The sequence below is a fragment of the Peromyscus eremicus genome, chromosome 5 (assembly GCF_949786415.1).
Source record: "Peromyscus eremicus chromosome 5, PerEre_H2_v1, whole genome shotgun sequence".
NCBI classification, from domain to species: domain Eukaryota; kingdom Metazoa; phylum Chordata; class Mammalia; order Rodentia; family Cricetidae; genus Peromyscus; species Peromyscus eremicus.
In genome coordinates this window covers 5,872,277-5,897,259 of record NC_081420.1, presented here as the reverse complement: position 1 = coordinate 5,897,259, position 24,983 = coordinate 5,872,277, and the positions used below count along the sequence as shown (strand labels likewise).

Genomic DNA, 24,983 nt, shown 5'->3' with positions numbered 1-24,983 from the left:
TAGACCAGTTTGTAATTAATATATAAGCCTCTGAGTAATTATTTTATAAGTGGCTGAAGGACTGCAGGTGGGAGAGATTTGTCCGATTCGTGGGCCCAGGCAGGATGAGAAACTTCAGTCGACAAGTATGTTCACCCATGTTCCCAAAGTTTCCCCCCAAACAGGGAAATGCCATAACTTCCATATCCCCATTCCCTGCTTTACCATATGAGGTCTTTCCACACTACAGGGACTGGAGAACTCATGAGAGCAAACACCAAATCCATCTTGCTCAGAGCTAACCTCTCAGTGCCCAAACCAACTAGTTGTGTCTACAATTATTATGTTGCTTCCGTCATGCTCTTTAGGGTGGCTTAAGACACGGGCTTGGACCCACCTCCCCCCCTCCCCCAGCAAGCTCCAACCAGTCTTTTCTTAAAGGGATAGAATGAACCAGACCTTTGCTCTGGACCACTATGAGCTCGGAACAAAGGAATTCATAACCCATCTGTGACTTCTTTGATTTTAGAGGTGACATGAACCCCCCAAACCCCAGGGCCAGTGAGGAATGTCCAGGAACTGAGCTACTGGACACAGCCACTGGGAATCCCGGCGGACACCAAAGGGCTTGAACAGAGTCAAAGCACGTGGCAGGGAGGGAAAGCTTTAGAAGAACTGCCTAGGTCCCCCCCCCGCCCCCCCATGCGCAGTCCCTTATTGTTCTGTTTTTGGAGAACAGCGGTCAGCTTTCCTGAGTCAGGATTTGATTTTTCAGACCCACAGTTTCTCTGCTCCAAGTAGAAAGCTAAGCTTCCACAGGGAAATAATAGAGCTCACCCTGACCTCTTCCCAGAAGGGGCAGAGCCATGAGCCCTCAGACTCCAAATATTTCTTCCACTCTCCCCACAGAAGGTAGGAAACATTCTCTGTGTAGCCTGTGTCTCATGTTCCCTCCAAGAGAAACATGTATGCTCCTCTTACTCTCTCAGGGGCACACTCAGGCACATATGCATGCACACCCACACACACGGCCATGGGCTTTTCAAAACTACCCAGTCGTCAGTGCTGTTGGGACAGTGTGTCTGGGACACAGCAAGTGTTCAGAACACTAAAGCTCCCACCGTCACCGTCACCTCCTCATGGCACGTTGGGTGAAGCCAGTCATAAGGATCCCTCACCGGGCCAGGGATTCACTTGTTTAAATGCTTTGTGAAACTTATCTGCTCTTGATTTAATTACTTCATTCCACCAATGACCTAATCAATCAAGGGGGGGCATTGCTCTTCACGAGCACATGAAATTAAATGGCTTTTCCATCTGTGGCTGGAGGGTTTCAGCTCAGCTTTGGCAGGTTGATGTAAACAACATACCCAAAGAATTTTAATTGCCATTGCCTTAATAAGGCCCCATTAAAATCCCCTAAGCAGCTCCACTGATGGCCATGGCACATGGGCCTCTAACTACCAAACAACAAAGTCCTCATAACCCGGCCCTGGCCTCTGAGGTTAAAGATTAAGCAGTCAGCCACAATTATGAGGGATAAGAAACAGAGTGTGCAAAACTTGACCTTTTCCAGCCTCCAGCTACCCACAAGGACTGGGATACTGTCAGCTGAGGGCAGAGGTCTGAGCAGACAACTTCTAAATGTGGACCCACTCTCCTCCCACTCAGAATAAACATGGCAGCATCAGAGCAAAAGTCACGGCTTATCACCCTGTGAGTCAAACTGGACCCAGAGGAAGCAGGAAGGACGGCTAGGCTGCAGGAGCCAGGGTCGTTCCAAACAGGAAGCCAATAGTCTGCTGAATAGAGAGGTGATGCTCCCCAACACACACACACCCCCGGTGTTCTCCTCTCACCTGGAAGGCTGGAGACTTATCAGAAAGCAAGAGCCGGCTTTTTATTTTCTTCTTCTTCTTTTAAAAAGAGGAAAACTTGACAGTATCTATCTGTCCATGTACGTAGAATTGGGAATCAAACTCAGGGCCCATACACACTAGGCAAGCACTTACCACTATACTGTATCTCCAGCCACATCAGTTTAAATGTACATTTTCTCTAGTCCCATTATGCTACCAAGATTATATCCTGCCAAGTATACTCCAAAATAGTATGAGTAAGAAGGCTTACTTTACTGAGGGCCAGCAAGCAGGGTAGGTCCGGCCAAGTCCTGCAACCTGAGTTCAATCCCCAGAACACGTAGGGTCAAAGGTGGAAACTGACTCCCATGAGTTGTTCTCTAACTTCTACATGTACCATGGAACCCAGGAGCCCCCAACCAAAATAAAATAAATGTAAAAAGGTTTAATGCTCACTGAAGTATGTTTTGTAAAAGTAAAAGTGGAAGCATTAATATTCCTCAACAGAATACTAGTTAAGTATATCATACCCATCTCTCTCTGTCTCTCTGTCTCTCTGTCTCTCTATCTCTCTCTCTGTCTCTCTCTGTCTCTCTCTCTCTCTGTCTCTCTCTCTCTCTGTCTCTCTCTCTCTCTCTCTCTCTCTCTCTCTCTCTCTCTCACACACACACACACACACACACACACACACACACATATTAAAATGGACAGCCTTACTCAAGAATCTGGACATGATTCTAAGATTTTGTAATAGGTCAAATAAAAGCGTAATGGGTAGGTGCTGGCATGGTGGATCATGAGTCAAGAGCAATGGACGCTCTTCCAGAGAACCTGGTTCACAGCTGCCTGTAATTCCAGTTCCAGGAGATCCAATGCCCTCTTCTGGCCTCCATGGGCACTAGGCACACACAAGGTACACAGACATACATCCAAGCATATAAAATAATATGTCAAAAAATTTAAAGTACAATGGGTACAGAATGTGTCTGTGTTAGTTAAAACACATATATATACATCCTATAGCGATATCTGACATTTTCCCCTGACCCCTTCAGAGAAGGCAGGAGACTGGTGGGCTTTCATACTTCCACTTCTGACAGACAGGAAGATAACTTGCCTCATACAGTAGCATATATTTTATGAAGTTTAGTATAATGGTATAGAAATGTAACTGTAGATATGGGAAACCGCCCAGAACCTGCTAAGAAACTTTATAACCTAGGGAGCTTTTTTTATTATTATTATTTTATGTTCATGAGCGTTTGTCAGCATGTATGTCTATGCACCACATGAGTGCCTGGTGCCCTTGGAGGTCAGAAGAAGGGGGCATCAGATTCCCCGGAACTGGAGTTACAGATGGCTGTGAGCCACCATGGATGCCGGGCACAGAACCCGGGTCCTCTAGAAGGGCAGCCAGTGTTCTTCATCGCTGAGCCATCTCTCCAGCCCGTGAAACACGTATGTGCAATGAAGGAGCTCCTGGTGGCTCCGAGAGGAGACCCACGAAGCCGTGGCCTGAACTTCGCTCTGAGTGGAACTGTCCTGCCTCTCACGGTCATTCTGCCAGTCTGCTTTCCTGGAATGATCGTAAGTTTTGTGTTAAAGTTGAAATGGTAACCATCTGTTAGGGAAAAAAACCGTGTTCAGGGACAAGCTGGGGCGGCAGATGAGTGAAGGCAGAGCCCAGTTGGCTAGAGACAGCGGAGGGGAGATGAGGAACCACAGATCCACCTGCCTGTGTTTCCAAATAAAGGAAACCAAAAATCAGGAGCTTTGAACCGGTCCCCTTCCCCGGTGTGCACATGGTTTGAAAACCAGAGGTCAGAAGCCATGAGTTCTAGTGTTCACAGCCTGGAACTGGCTCTGAGGCTCCCTCAGGACAGCAGATGGGTCTGTCATGGGGGATCCAGAACACTATGTCAGGGGCATCTGCTACAGGACATCTCCTCCTGCTACTTGTCATCCCCCACCATCTTGAAAACAGTAAGGTATATCATCCCCATCACAGAGGAGACAGGCCAGAGTCACTCAGCCAGCAGTGTTGACTCCTGGATCTGACCCAAAGAGTTTTCTTGCAATGTTGGCTTGAAAACACCTTGTAATGCAGGGCAGATTCCCTTCTAGAAGGCATGTGACCGTAGGCCCAACACTGCTCCTTGTATGTGACCCTAGTAGGTTCTATACATCCAAATTTACAGTGCAACAAGGTAAAGGGAAAGATCTATCTCAAGAAGCGGGGGTATCTGAGAGTACCAAGCCACATCTGAGGCTAGAGATAAAAATCAACAAAATGGAGAAGGCCCACACCATCACACACACCAGTCATCATTCTAACCCCTCTCTGAACACAGCAGTCTTGCGTCACTTCCCTTCTGCTGTCTTCCCATTGTGCCTTTGACGTCCGCATTAGCTGCACCTTAAAAACATGACCTGCCTCTTGTACAGAGCTGAAGGCCATCAAGAGATGGTCACAGGCCTGCACCCCAGACCCCATGTCTCCCAAGCCTGCCAACTGAGCCATGGAACATAGGAATGGTCACTCATGCAGTGAGGGGACAATCTCTGTGTGGCTGTGAGGATATGGTGCAACCAGGAAGAGAAGAAGACGTCCATGTTGCACTTTCCAAACCCCAAGATGGCTGTAACTCTATCCTAGCATCAGCTGTCTGTCTGTCTGTCTACACTCTTTGATGCTGGAATTTGGTAACTCCATGACACAGGCTACCAAGCACACCATTTCAATGGACTAGTCCACTGGCTACCTACATTCTTCCCTGATGGCTCATGCAGCTACCCTTGTGTGCAAACTGGAAGCTGTGGAAGACAATAGCTACAAACACTGGCTCTGGGTTTGAATTCTGTCCCTGCCCTTACTAGCTACATCTCGTCTCTTTGGACTTCGGTTTCATCAATGGTTGTATGCATTCAACCAGGATGTTCATGAAGTGCTTAGCATAGGGGTGACCAAAGTAAAAGCCCAATAAATACCAGCAAAAGAAATTCACTGGCCACTTACAGACAGACACATATTCACCTACACTGCTGCCAGAAGCCAATCACTTTGACAGCATCAGGACCAGGGAGCACCAGCAAGATGCATCGTCTCCATCCTCCCACAGATCAGGCTTATCATCAACCAGGGCAAGAGGGGATGAAGAAAACACGGTGCTTGTATTCCTGCACATGCTAGGTGGGCTAGCAGAGGGGGCTGGTGAAGGAGACAAGGAAGGAGGGAAGAGATGTGCAAGCAGCTCAGCATCATATCTTTGCTACACTGATAAATGCTTAGAGTGGGACCGCATGCATGCAGATGCTTATCCTGACCCGTCTACTGCTAAGTAAAACCTGAACAACATCCTCCAGGAAAGTGGCCTGTTCCACTTGAGGACCCTTGCTAGGAGAGAAAAAGGCATCCTGAGAAAAGGCAGAGAAAGGAGAGCACAAGTGGACAGACAATAAGCAGGGAGTTCAGGCTCATAGCCAACAGGAGCCAACAGGACTGAGAACCAGGGCTGCTAGAGAAGTCCTTCACAATGGTCACCTTCAAGGCCATCTTAACCATTGTGTTAAGATGTGTGCCTGAGCAGTGAGGATAGACAGTCTGTGGCCATTGGTCATGTGTGCCTGTTCAGTGAGGATAGACAGTCTGTGGCCATTGGTCATGTGTGCCTGTTCAGTGAGGATCAACAGATTGTGGCCATTGGTCATGTGTGCCTGAGCAGTGAGGATCAACAGACTGTGGCCATTGGTCATGTGTGCCTGAGCAGTGAGGATCAACAGACTGTGGCCATTGGTCATGTGTGCCTGTTCAGTGAGGATCAACAGACTGTGGCCATTGGTCATGTGTGCCTGTTCAGTGAGGATCAACAGACTGTGGCCATTGGTCATGTGTGCCTGTTCAGTGAGGATCAACAGACTGTGGCCATTGGTCATGTATGCCTGAGCAGTGAGGATCGACAGTCTGTGGCCATTGGTCATGTGTGCCTGTTCAGTGAGGATCAACAGATTGTGGCCATTGGTCATGTGTGCCTGTTCAGTGAGGATCAACAGACTGTGGCCATTGGTCATGTATGCCTGAGCAGTGAGGATCGACAGACTGTGGCCATTGGTCATGTGTGCCTGTTCAGTGAGGATCAACAGTCTGTGGCCATTGGTCATGTGTGCCTGTTCAGTGAGGATCGACAGTCTGTGGCCATTGGTCATGTGTGCCTGTTCAGTGAGGATCGACAGTCTGTGGCCATTGGTCATGTGTGCCTCTGTGCCAAGGGGCTGATTAGAGAACAAAAGGAAACTGGGCACTTGCTTGTCATCTCATGGACACAGGGGCTGATGCCACACAGGGCTGACTGCAGGTCCTCAGCTCATTTCCAAGGTCCTGGCTAGAGAGGAAGCATAACAGAAGAGCAGACATGGTAGTATTCAGCTGTGTGTGGGACAAAATAAAGCTTTTCACTGATAGACAAGGAGGACGCTGTGCACAAGCCTAGCAGTTAAAATGCCCAGACCCATTTCCTAGTTAACTTTCCATTTGCTGCAATGAATGGTGAGGGAAAGTGTCTTGCTAAACGTGGTGGACTGCATGGTTACTTTCATGTCCTCTCCCTCCCAAGACTCCATCCAAATACCAGGATGACAAGCTCTCTCGAAGGGACAGTGTTGCCCAGAAAACATGCTGTCAGACTGAGGCTCGTCCTGCTGTCTAGTTGGCACACGTACTAAAGAATAAGACAGTGGCTGCCTTTCCGATGTTCACGAACATTTTTCTGGTTAAAACACCTCATTGTAATAACTGAGTGGCTCAGTTGTGAGGAAGATAGAGGATGAAGTGTGGGTAAGACAGTGTGCATGAGGGAAAGAAAGTCTGTGGAGGCCTGATCTTACTCTCCTGAAGAAGTCATCTCATGAATCTAAAACAAATAAATTTAAAATTCACAGTGTTCACAATTTTCTGAGGTAAATGGAGGAAGCCAGCACGTAAAATAGCTTTTTGTTCAAATTTTTGTCTAATTATGTGTCTGCATGTGGGTATGTGCATGTGAGTGCAAGCATGCATGGAGACCAGAAGAGGGCATCAGATCCCTTGAACTGGAGTTAAAGTATGTGAGGCACCAACACAGGTGTTGGGAAGTCAACTCGGGCCCTCTGTAAGAGCAGTACGTACTCTGGACTGATGAGCTGTCTCTCCAGCCCCAGATGAACTAGCTTTAAAGTGTGTCTGACTCTGCATTTTCATTCTCCTTCAGGGGTTGGCTGGTTGATTTGTTTGCTTTGGGTTTGGTTTTGACATGGGATTTCATCATGTAGCCCATATTGGCCATGAACTTGTGGTAATCCTCCTGCCTCTGCAGTGCTGAATCACAGGTGTGTGACACCACACCCTTCTTGCACTTCAATTCCATTCAGACTTAAAAATCAGTGAGTCTAGAAAGCAAGACGGTGTGTAAAGAGGATACTTATTAATCACCAGGAGCCAGAACGTATTTAACTTCCAATATCATCTACATAGAACCATTTGACCAAAGAAAATGTGTCTTAAACAAAAAAGATCTATTTCAACCCTAAGCTCAGTTTATGCAACACACACACACACACACACACACACACACACACATACACATGCAAACACACAAATTCATACATACACACGTTCACACATCCACACTCCCATACTCATATACACACTCACACTCTCATACTCCCAAACACACACACTGACACACGCTCCCAAGTCTTCTCATACCTTTCTCTGCTGGCTATACCATCCATGTACAAATTAACCACCTTCCACTTGGCAATGAGCAAAACTTGTCCACTGTTAACTATCTGTGTTTTGTCTCCCTAGCCAAATCATAGCTGCTCTGCAATGGAAACCGGTCTCAAAACCTCTGAGGGTCCTCAACAGGCCAGGTGACCAAGTCCATGAGTACAGAGGAGATGAAGGCTGCCCTGCCTTACCTGCATAGGCGTTAGCCTGCTGCAGGAGGTCCGTGCAAGTGTGCACGTCTGCAAATGCACGGATGCCCAGGCAGTTAGTGGGATGCAACTGAGACTGCAGGAAGTCACAGCAGTTCTGACGAACGTCCATGAGCTGCAGCAAGCTGGCTGCCGGAAGCAGCACCTGCAAGAGAAGGTAACACTCTGAGACCCCGGTCCCTCAGAAAGAGCTCATCCCCCAAAATCACTCTCCCCATCATGTTTCTGTGGCCTTATACTCAAGATTTCCTCATGGCTCTCCACTGCCTTCTCACTGACTAGCCCAAACTTCCCAGCCTGCTTTGCAGCCTCATTTTCTGCTACCCTGCCCTTAAAGTTGTACCCACAGGTGGAGTATCAGTATCATTTTCTCCTGTAAAGTCTCCAGGATGGTCTCCACCCCAGGACCTTAGTAAAATGCAGGTTTAAGCTCAGGAAGGCGGGCTGACCCGATTCATTACTAAGACCTCAAGCCACCTTCTACCTGCCGGGCCAGGAGCCACATCCAATGTGACAAAATGTGTGCACGTGTGCACCACATGACTAACACTTGTACAGCACACACAGAGGCTCCATATGCTTGGTTATATACACCGGTGTAACCCAGAGAATTGTAAACCCTGATGCCTGGGTGTCCCACCTAAAGATTCCAATAGTGTGGGCTGTTTGCGTGGTTTCTTCTTAAATGAAAACCTTCCATCCTGGAGGAAAGCTTGTTATGACACAGATGTCTATGGGGAGGTAAAACAGCAGGGTGGTCTAAGAGAGGAGAAACATCCTACCCTTCGGCGAGGCTCTTAAGCTAAGGAAGCAAGCAACCCAACCGCTTCAGGAAGTCCCTGAAACCCACCAGATCCATTAGGCTCTCCCTCCCCAGGTTGGTACATGCATAAGGACTGGGGAGAGACACTCTCTGGCAAGCTGAGCTTCCTGGAGGAAGAGGAGACCAGCCGAGCTTCAGACCAACTGAGCTACATGCAAAGGACACTCTCTAACCTGTTGAGCTGACTAGATTCCACAGTGTGCTCCAGATCTCTTTGTGAGCTGTCACTCATGCTGGGGCAGGCTTTGGTGATGCAGCTGTCTTTGAGTCATTTTTGCTCCTGTAAGTAACCCTTCACCAATATCCCGGTAAGTAGCCCCAAAAAAACTCATTGGTTTACCAAGTTAGGCGCGGTGGCATCTGTACTTTGGTCCACAGTCGGTTCCCTATCTAGGGTGAATAGGTGTTTATTTGCATCTCCCCTGGAATAGCGTCACACAACAGTATGACCTGGGCACGGTGAGATGTTTAAGGCTCCCTCACATGCTTCTCTAGCTAGCCAAGTCTGAGGACGACCTCCCTGCAAACTTCAGTGTGCTGTCCTCACTCAGAAAGGTACTTAATGCGTTGCCCACTGACTCATTCTCTACCTACCTGTTGAGCTTCTACATGTGAGGCACTGGTCAGGGCTCTAAGATTCAGTAGTAAGCAAAACAACCAGATCTTGCTTTTATGGTGCTTATCAACTGACCAAGAGGGGAGCTGGGTTTTCTTTTTAAAAGTCACAGGACACTTACTTATTCTGCATCATGGAAAACAGAATAGTTCTTGCCTGAGTGTGTGCTGCAATGTTTTTCCTAAGAACCAGGGGAGACTGGATTGAGCAGGTCTGCAGGGCGCTCACTACCAACCCCTGTCAAGCTTCCCACAGCTGCCCAAACCTGCCCTCTAGATCATAAAAACAAGATAAAAGTCATGCCCCCCTGGACTCTGCTGTCCCACTCACTCTGTGGAAGAGGCGGTAGCCAGGATAATTTACCAAAAAGAAACTTAGAGGGAAAGCCACAGAGCATTGGTTTAAGATTCTGTAACTTGCAGAGCCCAGCACTAGTTCCTTGTAGCAATTCTCTGATCCCAGGTCCTTCCTCCCAGCTCTTCCCCCAGTTCTCAGGGAGAGGTTGAGCCAGACCAACTCCAGCTGTTCCCATCCACAATGACTTGCCCAGGAAGACATGGCAACAGGCATGTCTGCAGCTGTGGCCATATATATATACATCATTTATATTTATATATATAATTTAAATGCTAGATACTGATCTTCTCCCAAAACATCTCTGCACCCTCCATATATCCTCCCATCACCTCTATGTGCTTAAGCCCAAAACAATGTCCCACTGATCATTCCCAGGCCTTGGCCTTTCACAAAGAATAGCCAACTGTCCTGGTCTGACAGGGCTGAGGGACGTCACAGGACCTCCAATGCTGTGGAAGGACGGTCGGGCCCCATTCAGCATCCCTCCCCAAATGCACCAATGGCCCACCCAAGAACCCATTGTGTGTGGACGGAGCAGGCATCTCCTCTCTACAGGGAGAGCTCTGTCCATCTACAGCTTCACTTTCTCCCTGGAAAGGCCACTCCTCCACCTCCCAGCCTGCCTGACGCTGCTGTGTCCCCACAAGGCTGAGCTAAATTAGCACAGTGTCCTTGGTATTTTCTGGCCCAGTGATTCATTCCTGAAGAAGATAAAGATAAAAATCTCCTTCACCTCAGAGTTTAAAACATAGGTGAACTCAACTACAGCCCAAATCTAACTGCGGAGCTCCATCTCCACCATGCAGCCTCCGCCCACTAAGCAACCATAAAGCAGAAAACTCAATTAACCTGTGGACCGCTCAGCCCGGCCACACAGATTCCAAGACCAGATTAGTTTGTGCCTGCCAGTGAGGTGGAGGCCCATTAGCCATTCTTGCTGAACACACACTGGGAATGGAAGACTCGACACCAAGTGCGCCCCCCCCCCCCCCCCCCCCGCACCACAGCCCCTTGGCCAATCATCCTGCATTGTCTGACCCTGATAGTTTTAGAACAAGTCCCGGAGGACCCCCTCAGTTCTAGGCAACCTGGGACATGTATTCATGCTAGGATGGGGGTTACATCTTACCAGTGAGTGTCAAGGTGACTGAAATTCCTGTCTATCCCCAAACTGCATTCCCTGCCAAGCCCCAGCAAGACCATGCCAGAGACACAGGCTCCCCCTCCCCCTCCTTCTCTCCAGAAAGAAAGCATGGTTTGCTGCTTAAGTTTTCAAGCTCATGACAACCAGCTCGAGAAAAATAATAAATTATTAATTACTTCCTGAGCACATGCCTTAGCTTACATTCTTAGCACCTAACCCCTCTATGGGCAAACCACCCACACAGCTATCAACTTCCCTACTGTTCGCAAAACCCACTTCGTACACAAAATCTAATGAGACTCCACCGTTCTGGAGCCCACACCCTTCAGCTTGCTCGGCTCACTCCCACCTGAGCGCCTTGAACTGGCTCCCCACAATGAATGGGGCTGGTGGTTTCTCTAAAGGCTCCCACACTGTTTGACTTCACCCTTTTCTCCCCCACCCCACTTCCTTCATTCAGGACAGGAAGGAAAGTGGAGGAGGTGGTCAGGATATCGAAGGAGAGGATGGGGAGACCAAGAGATTAGCAGTCTCCCATGCACTATTGCTCAGGGATAAAGTGGGGCCACATCAGACAAGGACACACACACACACACACACACACACACACACACACACACGGGGAAACATGTATGAGGTGACTGATTGGCCCCGTCTTCCACATTGGACTTGAGCATTTCCTCTTCTCTGCTTCCTGAGCCCAGCTCCATTCTCTGCGCTGAAGTGGACTGTGGGGACAGAGCCCTAGGACCACTTGGCCACTGAGGGGACAGAAGGCCAAGACCTGGAAAGAGTCAGCAGGAACTACCTATCAGCATGGAAGATTACCCCGGGGCAAGCTCCTGTTTGCCTTTCCCACCTCCTTCCTAAAAGACCCTGAAATGGCCCATGGAGAAGAGTTTACAGGTTCCCCTCAGGTTGCAAACGGCCAACCCCCCATTTTTCATGTGCTGGGCCCGTCTTGTTTTTTCTCTCCCTCTGATAACGTGAAAACACAGCAGAGGATATCCCGTCACAGGCTTTGCTTCCTTTTACAAAAACAAGAGGAAATGCCCTGCCTCAGAAAATACCTAGTCCTGGAACTGCATCTGGGGGTATGGGGGGGAGGGCCAGACACCAATGACAGCACACCAGAGCGCCAGGTGAAGGGCGGCCAGAGCACCAGGTGAAGGGCAGCCAGGGTGCCAGGTGAAGGGCAGCCAGAGTGCCAGGTGAAGGGCGGCCAGAGCGCCAGGTGAAGGACAGCCAGAGTGCCAGGTGAAGGACAGCCAGAGTGCCAGGTGAAGGGCGGCCAGAGCGCCAGGTGAAGGGCAGCCAGAGTGCCAGGTGAAGGGCAGCCAGAGTGCCAGGTGAAGGGCAGCCAGAGTGCCAGGTGAAGGACGGCCAGAGTGCCAGGTGAAGGGCGGCCAGAGCACCAGGTGAAGGGCAGCCAGAGTGCCAGGTGAAGGACGGCCAGAGCACCAGGTGAAGGGCAGCCAGAGTGCCAGGTGAAGGACGACCAGAGCACCAGGTGAAGGGTGGACAGAGCACCAGGTGAAGGGCGGCCAGAGCGCCAGGTGAAGGACGGCCAGAGTGCCAGGTGAAGGATGGCCAGAGCGCCAGGTGAAGGACGACCAGAGCACCAGGTGAAGGGTGGACAGAGCACCAGGTGAAGGGCGGCCAGAGCGCCAGGTGAAGGACGGCCAGAGTGCCAGGTGAAGGATGGCCAGAGTGCCAGGTGAAGGATGGCCAGAGTGCCAGGTGAAGGACGGCCAGAGCGCCAGGTGAAGGATGGCCAGAGCGCCAGGTGAAGGACGGCCAGAGTGCCAGGTGAAGGATGGCCAGAGTGCCAGGTGAAGGACGGCCAGAGCGCCAGGTGAAGGGTGTCTCCACTTACTGGCCGTGTGGCTGAGGACAATGGCCTGTGTTTCTCAGTCTCAACAGCATAGTGGTCATGGCCACAGCAGTGCCGTAACGGCTTGTGAGAATAACCGGGGACGCCCGTATGGCAGTCGCAGAGTCACAGGGAGCAGACACCAAGGCTCAGGTCACGCACTTCCACAAAGGTTAGTCAGAGGGATCCGGGTCAGGTCCCCACCCCACTTGCTCCCATGTGACCCAGGTTACTAAGTCCTTCTGAGCATTAGCTGCAAACAGGGATGGTTTAGTCTCCTACAAGGTGCCAGTCAGGATGAAGCGGAGGGACTGGCATAGCATGGGTTCTAATGGCATCAGTGTCAGGCAGAACTGTTGCCACCTCCACCATGGAAGAGCCACACCTCCAAGGGACGTGATTGGGGAGGGAAGCCCCAATCCCGGACAGGAGGTCCCTCAGGAGACTCACAGCCTGGGGGAGGGGAGGGGCACAAGGACAGAAGAGGCAAGCCAGACCACCCCCTCTTCCTTCAAAGTTTGGCCCAAACATTTCCTGAGTGTGGTCTGCCCTGCTCATCCCCACCAGGCAGCAGTGACTACTTCCTCCTGGATGCCTCCACCCAGGCCCGCCATCTGTCTCTGCCCACAGAGCAGCTGTTCCTTGGGGAAGCAGCCTGTCACAGCAACTTCCCTGCAGACACTGTCTGCCAGTACAGGGTAGTTACTCAAAAGAGAGGTGCTGAATGACGGACCCAATGGAGGCATACAGCTCAGCACAAGGGAGAAGGACCTAGTCAGTCCACGGCCTTGTGCCTTCTAGATGGTGCCTTTCACCCCTAGCTACTGAAAAGACAGCCCAAAGGCCCTTCTCAGAAGAACTGCTGGTGCCTGGTCCAGGCCTCTGTCCATGCCAAGCATTCTGGGCATACCCAGGAGGTATCCCAAACTATGCTCCTACTTGGGGGAATTGCCAGACACTTCTAGATCAGATGGGGTTAGCCCCACCCACCCACCCTTTACCACAATTCCTACTCCCTACCTGGCTACCTAGCTACCTGTCCTCAGTCCCCATCAGCATCCAATGCCTTCTGCGTATTGTAATGGCATCACAGCTCCCTGTTTTAAGTAATAACCTACACCATGTGCCAGGTCCCGCTCTGAAGCGGTCACGTCAACATGGTTACTCCTCACACCAGCTCTATCAGATGAGATGATATTTTATCATGCCCACACTGATGAAATGAAAACACTCTGAGAAAAGGAGGCACGGAGAGATGGAGTGACTGGGTCGGAGCAGTCAGTGTGTGAACACCTCTAGAATGAATACTCTTTACCACCTGTGCTCTGGGGAGGAGACTGAGCCTGGCAGCGGGGTGTGGGGGAGGGAGAGTGAGGAGGCTCCGGTGGGCAGGAAGAGAGCACACAGACTGAATGGCTACCCCGCCCCCCCACCGCAGTCACACGGGGAGGAGCTGAAGTAAGGGCGTAGGAGCAGTGGCCATGCTGCCGGGCTGTCTCCCCTCTAACCCCATAGATCTCTGTTTCCACTCGTCCTCCCACCTGCACCCCTTCACTGTGCCCTTCCTCCACCCCTCCCTCCTGGACAAAGTCACTTTCTGCAGAGCTCTCTGGCTATGGTACCCCCTGTCATCCACCTTCACATAATGTGCCTGTGAGCCAGAGAAATCAGCACTGGGTTAGACCAGAGTTGTAAAGATGATCTTCTTACTGGCTGATCCCCTATTACTTTTATTTATAAATTAATACCTTAATAATAAATGATTATTTATTACTACCTCATTGCTGTTATCATCTTAACCCTGCCAGGAAGACCACAACAGAGCCTTTTCTAATGATCCGAATTATACATTTTATCGTGTATAAATTTATTTTGAGCCAGGCATGATGGCTCATCCCTTTAATTCCAGCTCAGGAGGAGAGGCAGGCAGACCTCTATGAGCTCCAGGCCAGCCAAGACAGTGAGACACATATTCGTACGTATGGGGTTATTGTAATCATTGTAGTAACTGTGTAAACCAGGATACCTTCCTGTGGCACAGCAGGCCTTGCAGAGACAATCAGTGTGTGTCACTCTCTCTGCCTACCTGCACCCTGACCCCCAATAACCCCCTTCAGCCTGCCACTCATTCCACGGCCTCAGCTTGAAGATTAACTCTAAAAAAGGCTCTTCCTTCATCCAAACAGTGTCCCTTGGCATCCTCTCTCACTGCAAGGGACTGTGCACAGATGTGACTTGTGTGTTTGCTTGGTGGATGTCTGTCCTCACCCCTGCACTGAGGACACCACCGGACCAGGCCTGTCACAGCTACAGTGCCCACAAAGGGTGTGGCCGGTAATAGGAACACTGGGGCTGAATTAAAAGAACAAGCAATTACCAATTCAGCCTCTCAGACAGCTCTAGTCTGGAAGTATGGTGTTTTTAATAAGGAAAATGAGTACCTTGATCACTAAAGAGGTGTTAGCCTCAAGTAAATAAGGTGGCTTTGTGCAAAAAACAGAACCACCACCACAAAACAAAACTAAACAAAAAAAAAAAATCTTCCAATCACATATATTCCATTACTCTTGTTAAATAGTAAGAGCAAAAGAATGGATCCTTATCTGTTTAGTCCCATGATCTGTGGAGGCCAAGAGTGCCTCCCCAATTATCTCCCCAACTGGAGCACAATATGGGTGTCCTCTTTGGGTCCTCTTGTTCTGCACTGACTCCTCTTTCCCAAGCTTCAGATGACTGAGGGCCAGGTAGGACTGAGAGAGAGAGGGGAAAGGCACACACAATAGTCACAACCATACTGGCTAAGATGCCATCCTCATACTAGCCCTTTACATGACTGATGCTAAAAGACAAGAAACATTAACATCCTCACATTCTCTGGGATAAAAGGGCAACTTGGAGAGAAGAAGGGTCACCAAGCTTCTGGTTCCTCCATCATAACCTAAACACATGAGCTAAAAACTCCTCGCTCCTGGGTTGGGCTCATGCAAAGGTACCATGTGACCCAGCGCTGAAAAGCGTAGCCACGCCAGAGACAAGTAGGGCCAGCTGGCCCACTGGTTGGCCATGGGACCCAGCTAAAGTGGCTTGGTTTCCTCTTTCGTGACCCGGAGGAGCTGTGAGGGGTAATGACTGACAGGTGCGGAGTATGGGGCACATGCGCCATGCTGAGATTACCTGCACGTTCTCTTCGGTCACCTCGATCTCCGCGGTGTAGATGTAATCAATCAGCTTGCTGAGAGTCTGCCCATCCACGTCCTTGATTTCCACCTTCTTGGCCTTGCTCTCGGACATGTCACCTGGAGTTCACAACAGAACAGAGAGGACACGAAGTTGGCACCTGTGCCAGTCTGCTTCCTGTGTTGTCCTGGAAACCGCCAGAGAGATACAGCACAGACATCCAGGTCATGATGACCTTGGGTTTCAGATCACGCATAAACCAACTGGAGGCATTCTGTGTTCTGTTACCTGTTTCTGTAGACAAGGCCTCCAGCAACACTTACTGACAACTGCATCCGGGATCAGGTATGGCGAGCAAACTCTTCACCGGCCCCGAAAGAGGGCAGGTCTTATAAGAGGAATATGCACATGCACAAACTACCATGACGACATGAAAAACTGGTACTTGAGTGTTAACTAGAGCCAAATGCTGAGAGAAGCACTTTAAATTCTTGCCTCTTCCAAGCTTCACAGAAATATGTGATGTCTGTAATATTAGCCCCATCCTATATAGAGAGAAAAACAAGACCCAGGAAGGCAGCTCGTTCATCTTGTTGTACTCAAACATCTAAAGGGCCAAGGTAGGTTGAAAGGGAGTCTGACTTGAGAATCTTTAAAGACCATGCTATCCTAAGTTCCAGAAACACAGAGAAGGAACAACAGACCACACCTGGGAGCTATAACAAGGCCTCTTCCAGGAGAGATACCATTTATTTATCTCGGGGGGGGGGGGGGGATGAAGAGACATTCCCGAGACAGCAAAGGTGGGAAGGAAGGGTGGATGTGGACTAAATGTTGGACTAATCCAAGAGGATATTGTATCTGAGAGACAGTGAAAGACTGGAGTGGCACAGGGTACATGGTGAAGAAGGAAGCTAGAGAGGTGCATGTGGCCATAGCTCGTACAGCCCTATACATCACACTAGAGAGGTACACGTGGCATAGCTGGTACAGCCCTATACATCACACTAGAGAGGTACACGTGGCCATAGCTCATACAGCCCTATACATCACACTAGAGAGGTACACATGGCCGTAGCTGGTACAGCCCTATACATCACACTAGAGAGGTACACATGGCCATAGCTGGTACAGCCCTATACATCACACTAGAGAGGTACACGTGGCCATAGCTGGTACAGCCCTATACATCACACTAGAAAGGTACACGTGGCCATAGCTAGTACAGCCCCATACATCACACTAGAGAGGTACACATGGCCGTAGCTGGTACAGCCCTATACATCACACTAGAGAGGTACACGTGGCCATAGATGGTACAGCCCTATACATCACACTAGAGAGGTACACGTGGCCATAGCTGGCAGAACTCTACATATCACTCTAGAGAAGTACACATGGCCATAGCTGGCAGAGCTCTATGCATCATGCAAAGGAGCTTCATCCAAAGGGTAATGCTATTGAGAAGTTCTAAACAGGGAATTACAAGAACAGATGGAATGTTTTCCCTGAGAATTTCATACATGAGTACTGTATTTACATCAGTTCCACCCTTCCATCTCCCCCCTGAAATTCTCTTGTGCCCCACAAATCCCTCTAAAATTCATGGCCTGCTGTGGGATGTATGGCAAATGTGTTGCTAATTAATCAATAAAACACTGATTGGCCTTTGGCTAGGCAGGAAGTATAGGCGGGGCAAGGAGGAGAATAAAGCTGGGAAGTGGAAGGCTGAGTCAGAGAGACACTGCCAGCCGCCACGATGAGAAACAGCTTGTGAAGATGCCGGTAAGCCACGAGCCATGTGGCAAGGTATAGATTAAAGGAAATGGATTAATTTAAGCTATAAGAACAGTTAGCAAGAAGCCTGCCACGGCCATACAGTTTGAAAGCAACATAAGTCTCTGTGTTTACTTGGTCGGGTCTGAGAGGCTGTGGGACTGGCAGGTGAAAGAGATTTGCCCTGACTGTGGGCCAGGCAGGAAAACTCCAGCTACAATGGCCTCTTCTTCCACACAGATACATATATATAAATACAACCTACTAAGTCCAATTAGTGTTGCTCACACATCTATGTGTTTAGGGCTGACCATTCAGGAGTAGATAACCTCTCTGGGGGCTCCTCTCTGGAGAAGACTGATTCTCCCCCGCCCCCCTCCCATCAATCATCAATCATCAATCATTAACTTCCTGTAGCTCTTTACCTAGGGGAGGGGCCCTGTGAGATGACATGTCAACTGGTGTTGTCATTGGAGGTCTTGCTTAGATGACTATGTCCTTATGACTTCACGAGTAGACAGAAGACACGATCTCTCAGCAGACATGTGCTGGTCCGCTGACTCTTAGTCTTTTGCTTCTTCCTCCCTGGTGTTCCTTGAGCCTTAGCAGTAGGAGCTGTGTTGCAGATGAGTGCTCTACGGTCAGTTGTTATCTGCATTTTGACCCGCTGTGGGGTTCTCTGATGGTCTCCAGATAGGAATTTCTGAATGAAATTCTATGTGCAGGGGTGGGAGAATGGCACTGGAGGCAGGAAGAACAGCTGGGAGACCCTGATGGTAACCCAAGAAGCAAGGGAGCAAGAGCAATGTCAGCACAACACTCTCGTTCACAAGCCCAGACAATGCCAGTGCGGACCCAGAACCCGCCTCTTCAGCAAGGAGACAGCAGAAGATTGAAATCGAGGGCAATCTGACCACAGGACACAACACAGGCGGAAGCTGAGGTGAGTATGCAAACAGACTGCTGACCATTCTCTTTCAAACCCATGCCAGAGCCAAGAAAATTCAGGACAGTGCAACATGCAGGCTACCGACACCCACCTCCAAGCTACAGGGACACACCACTAGTCCATAGAACCCCATCCTGCCACAGCTCCAGATCTGAATGACTCTAGAACAGGGGGAACAGATGGTGTTGGGTTTGTCAAATCCTGCCTGCTAGTCTCCGTGTCAGACCAGCTTGGCCAGGAACATTCCCGCCATATTTCCCTTCTCTGGGTACTGTGAAGGCCAATAACTGGAATGCACTGTGTCCTGGGGGGGGGGGGGCAGTGGTGAGGAGGAAACAGGGGAAGGTGGCGGACCCTCCCTGCCCCTAAGATGGGGGTCCTGATCCCCTGAGTTTTTACTGAGTCACACAAACAGAACCAAGCGTAGGCAAAGAAATCAGAAGTTTATGTTTCTTCTTCCAAATGGCTATTTACAAGTTCACTAATTAGGGTCCCACTGCTAATTGTATCACAAAAGATGTTAGGTTTAAGAACTTAGGCCTTAGAAACAGGAATTTGAAAGAGCAGCTGGCTGCAAGAACTCAGAGGCATGCAGTCAGGTCTGGGCTGGCCGCCCTCCCTCTGTGGAATCTGCGTGTGGGAGTCAAGTCAGGGTTTTAGAACTTTAGATAAACAAATAGAAACTATTGAAATTGTATGAAAACCACTTTCTGTGTGTATTCACACACCCTTGGGTGCAGGATCAAGAGGAATTCCGTTTTCTGGGACAATAACAGATTTAGTGGATTTTTTCAAGTTTCTATGACCCGCAAAAGGTAAGCAGGCTTCTCTAGACAGAGCTTCTTGGACTACGGATATCATCCTGTATGGTGCTCAAAACCAAGCACACCAAGAATCCACATTGTCTCTGGCAGTGGTCGCCTGCATATGGCCATTCAGCTTTGCTGCAGCCTCATCCTGAACACGTGTGTGCACCGTGCACTGAACCTGCCACCACTCTGCCACACCAAGAACCTGCCTGAAACACCTCGGCTCAGCCTCGAGAATATGATATTCTACCGATGTCATTGTCTTCACTGCACAGATAAGTTGTTCTGCACCTACAGAAACACCAGCATTTCAATATGGAAAACAAAGAGTTTTAAGTATTTCTCTACTGTCATTCCTCAGCGCACGTCAAGGCAGTCTGTCTCTGCATCATGTTGTGTTGGGATATTTGGTTTAAAAATTGCTGTCTGAAGCAAAGGAAACTATAGCAGAGGAAAATACAGAATGAGAGAGAGATTTGCTAGCTATGCATGAGACACAGAACATATACTATATACCATAAAGAACTAAAGGTCTGGGGAGATGGCTCAGTGAGTAAAACTTTTGCCACACAAGGCAGATGGCCCGAGTCTGGATCCGCAAAGCCGTCCACAACCCCAGAACATCCCTACAGGAGACGAGAGGGAGATAGGAAATCTCCAGAACCTGCAAGGCCAGCCTGGACTCCTGAGGTGAAGGGGTTCCATCTCAAACAAGGTAAAAGGGAGGAACCAACCTCAAAGGTTGTCCTCACTTCCACACGTGTGTGCTTACACACACACACAAACACACTGTGAGTCAGTAAATAGGCTAACGAAATATTTATCTAAAGTAGAAACAGAAGTGGCCAATGTTTTTTAAACTGTTTGATATCACTAACTATCAGGGAACTACTTCAAGATTCCATCACAACACAGTTAGAATGACTGTCACCAAGAGAACCAGTGACAAGAAATGCTTTTGAGGGTATGGAAGGAGAGTTTATTCACAGATGGCAGAAGTGTAAACTGGGGAAGCCATTTTGGTAATCAGTTCCCCCCTAAAAAACAATTAGAAACAGAACTACCTGCTGACCCAATCATGTCAGTCTTGAACACACACCAAACACATCCATGTTGTGGAATATTAGTTTAAGATGTGTTACACTTGTTTATGCTGTGAAATATTTGTTTAGTGATGCAAAGATGTGTTGCATTCTTTTATGTTGCATTTGTTTACTCTGTAAAGCTGTGTTACTTTGCCTGTCTAAAACACCTGATTGGTCTGATAAAGAGCTGAATGGCCAATAGCAACGCAGGAGAGAGAAAGAGGCTGGGCTGCCAGGCAGAGAGAATAAATAGTTGGAGAAGAAGAAAGAAGAGAGAGGAGCAAGAAAAAGAGGAGAGAGGACAGCAGGGGCCAGCCACCCAACCAGCAACCGAGTAAGAAGGAAAGAAAGGTATATAGAATAGAGAAAGGTAAAAGCCCAGAGGCAAAAGATAGAAGGGATAATTTGAGTTAAGAAAAGCTGGCTAGAAACAAGTAAAGCTAAGGCCAGGCATTCATAAGTAAGAATAAGTCTCCGTGTATTTATTTGGGAGCTGAGTGGTGGGTCCCCAAAGAGCGAAGAGTAAAAAAACAACTACATATCCTTGTTCACTGCTACCCTATTCACACCAAACACATCCATGTTCACTGCTGCCCTATTCACACCAAACACATCCTTGTTCACTGCTGCCCTATTCACACCAAACACATCCATGTTCACTGCTGCTCTATTCACACCAAACACATCCATGTTCACTGCTGCTTTATTTACACCAAACACATCCATGTTCACTGCTGCTTTATTCACACCAAACACATCCATGTTCACTGCTCCTCTATTCACAATAGAAAGGAAATGGAGTCAGCCCCGATATCCACTAACAAACAGACATGTAAAAAATGAATGGAATTTTATTCTAATATAAAACAAAATGAAGTTTACAAGAAAATATTCTATTAAGCATGGCAACCCAGGTTCAGAAAGACAAATATTGTGTTCTCTCTCTTAATATGTGGATCTTAGCTTCCTAGTTTTTAATGTTTGTGTGTGTGTGTATGTTTGTGTGTATGTGTATAGACAGGTGTGGGTGTTTGTCATACAGCATAAAGGGGCCATCATAAAATGGGGAGTGGGGAGAGATGTTAAATACTGAGAGGCAAAAACAGAACACAGGTAGCCTGGGTAAAGAGGCTACTTGGGGTAGAAACCTAAAAGGAGGCAGGAGGATGGGAGGCAGCAGGAATCGACAACAACTACTGTGTTTGAAGTGCCATAATACTTTGTATACTGGTTAAAAAGTATATCTCCTAAAAATTGCTGTTTGAGTTTCTGACCTGAGTTTGATTTTTTTAAAAAGCTATATAAATTTTGACTTGTGATTTAGATAGCAATTTTGATATGTCTCTAAGTATACTTCTGCCATTTTGTATTACATATTTATATGGCATTCTTAGCTTGAAAATCATAAAATTAAAATAACCACCAACTCTGAAAAACATTGAAGATGTTCTATGACCTGCAGTACCAAATATTCAGCCAAAATGTAACTCCTTATGTATCATGAGACCAAAATGGGAACTAGAACCTTGCTAGTCAATGGGAGACCAAAATGGGAAAAATATACCATGTAGGTTAAGAGTTCTGTTTGTAGTTAAGACAGGTAAGAATAATTTCCTGTTTGTCATGTTTGTGTGACCCACCTGCCTGGATGTGCTTGATCACATGTGGACAGGAGGTATGTGGGCAGGAAATACGACAGGACGCAGGCAGGAAGTACAGCCAGATGCTCAAAATTGTGGAACTGGTTTTCTCACAGGAACCTCAGGATCAACACCACTTCCCTGGAGGTGCTGAGAGTAAGAGACTCTGTCACCATCTCCTGTTTGAGCCGAGCTGGGATTGAACCCAGGGCTTCCTGCATGCTAGCTAAATCCTATTCCAAATGAGCTACATCCTCAGGCCTATAAAGAAATTCTTTGGTATACATAGTTTTACCATTTATTAAAGATAAGAACAGATTTTTACACTAATAAGATAAATGGACATACAGTTAATCCTGAGTTTTGCAAGAGAAAAACCAGTTCAACCATTTTGAGCCAAATTTGAAGCAAGCTTTAGTTAAATACTGGCAGGAAGTTGGACTCTGGCCAGGTCCACTCCTGGGTTCCCAGGAAATGACCACGAATCACATTTTGCAGAGGCTTAAAAAGGACAAATCCACAGCCACAATATTTCCATCAGGTCCAATCAGGGGCAAGCATACATCCTGATGTATTTCCTGCCCACTACCTCCCACCCACATCCAATCAGAGGCAAGCATATATCTTGACATATTTCCTGCCCACATGTGATCAAGCACATCTGCAGCAAGTGGGTCAAAGAAACATATGACAAACAGGAACTTATTCTTACCTGTCTTAACTGCGAACAGAACTCAACCTTCAAGGTATACTTTCCCCATTCTGGTCTCCCATTGACTTGCACCATGTATTTATTATTCTTGTTCCTATTTTGGTCTCACATTGGAGGCAGGAGGATCTGAAGTTCAAGGTCATCCTTGGCTACATAGTGAATATCTAAACCAGGCTTCACTGTCTCAAAAAACAAATAACAAAAATAAAAAAGAATTTTTTAAAATAAATTTCTCTATGACATTATCAATTAATGCTTGTTTTATATAGCTACTTTATATTTTTATGTGATCCATGGTCATGAGTAGAAAAAGTTTAAGAAGCACTATTCTAGGGACTTTTTTCTTCTTTCTTTGGATAATTGTGAATTTTCAGTAACAAGAAAATGACAGGGTGAAAGAAAACCTCGGGGCTCAAAACAGCAGTGACGCTCTCAGTGCCCTCCATAGAGGGTCTGTGAGACGGTTCAATGAGCAAGGGCCCTCGACCTCAGAATGACCACTGGAGCTCAGTCTCCGGAGCCCACAGGTGGAGGACCGACTCCCGCAGGTTATCCTCTGATCTCCACACACACGCTATGATGTGCACACACACATAAAATACATGCACATGCACACACACCAAATAAGTAAACAAATGTTTAAAAAACAAGTTCCCTTGTAGTAAACTAAGAGACGTATCTGTAGTCACATAACTTTAAAAAATCCTACAATCCTACAATTTTCTAAAATTTTCTTTATTTATTTATCATGTATGTGTGTGTAATCTTTGCATGCACGTGTTGGCATGTGTCTGTCACAACATACATGTAAAGATCAGAAGACAACGGCAGTTCTTCTCTCCTTTTACTAGTGGGTTCGAGGGTTCAAACTTCTGCTATCAGGTTTGGCAGCAAGTGCCTTTGCCTGCTGAGCCATCTTGTCGCCCCAACCTTATTATTTCTTATGAAACAGCAGAAATGACTATAGCAAATTAAGATTTTAGTTTAAATTTGCCCTAAAAAAATGGTAGTAATAACAGTCACTATAGCATACTAGGCCCTCTGCTAAATGATTATCCACAGAACCTCATTTGGTCCTTGCAACAGTTCCCAGAGCTGGGTGACATTACTGCCATCTGACAAATTATTATAGAGTTGGCATTTGAAGAGTTGTTTATACACAGATGAAAGACAGGGCTGGATGTGAAGTTGGCCCAACTCTAGACTTAATCTAGATTCCTATATAATAAGAAACTCATAGCTAATAAATTCCTCCGTATTTTGAACTTTACTCTAGGCAACAGCTTTGACACAAGAGTTGTAAAACTTAAAACATGGGTCAAAAGTCTAAGGACAAGCCACCGTTTACTACTTAGCAATCAAGAACCAAGATGGCCAAGATCTTGTCAAGCTTGTTCCCAGCAGCCTCGTCACATGACAGAGAGCTGGCCAACACAAACACCTCAAGGTTTCCTCTCGGTGGCTCATGATGCCATGAGCTGCAATCATTCCCGAGAAAGAGAAGCCATCCAGAGACTTCTCATTCTTGTGTTGTTTTGTTTTTTAAGACAGGGTCTCACTCTGTAGCCCAGGCTGGCCTCAAATTCATAATCCTCCTGCCTCAGCCTCCCAGGTACTAAGACAACAGAGTGTGCCACCACATCAAGCTAGGAGCTTGGCCATTCTTGATTCTTCACTTATCTCTAAAAGTTTAACAAAATAGTCGGGCGGTGGTGGCGCACGCCTTTATTCCCAGCACTCGGGAGGCAGAGCCAGGCGGATCTCTGTAAGTTCGAGGCCAGCCTGGGCTACAGAGTGAGTCCCAGGAAAGGCGCAAAGCTACACAGAGAAACCCTGTCTCGAAAAACCAAAAAAAAAAAAAAAAAAAAAAAAAAAAGTTTAACAAAATAGTTCTAGAAAATAGAAACACAAATCCTGTAACTCTTTCCGTCTCTGAATTCAGCCCAAAACAGAGCCTCCTCTGCTAGCTTTTTCCCGGGGGGCTCTGCCAGACACCCCAGAGAAACTCACTTTACACATCTTCTTAGCTCTATCTCTGATTGTCACATGTTAACATTCATGTCCCATGAGGGCCAGACATTGGCTCATTCAGCTAGCACATACCAAATGCATCCCACATGCTTGACCTATAGGACACACGGTGAACAAGCATCCCGCTGTCCTCACTGAGCTAGTGGTTGAGCTTACAGAAGCCAGAGGCAGACACCATCA

General features: G+C 47.8%; 1 protein-coding gene across 1 annotated transcript in view; it reads right to left on the bottom strand.

Moving 5' to 3' along the window:
• Positions 1-24,983, bottom strand: part of Klhl3 (kelch like family member 3) — a 103,267-nt gene that overhangs the window by 59,745 nt on the left and 18,539 nt on the right. Inside the window, 2 exon segments of the mRNA XM_059262395.1 lie at positions 7,794-7,956; positions 15,799-15,920. Of these exon segments, the coding sequence (XP_059118378.1) occupies positions 7,794-7,956; positions 15,799-15,920 (285 nt within the window).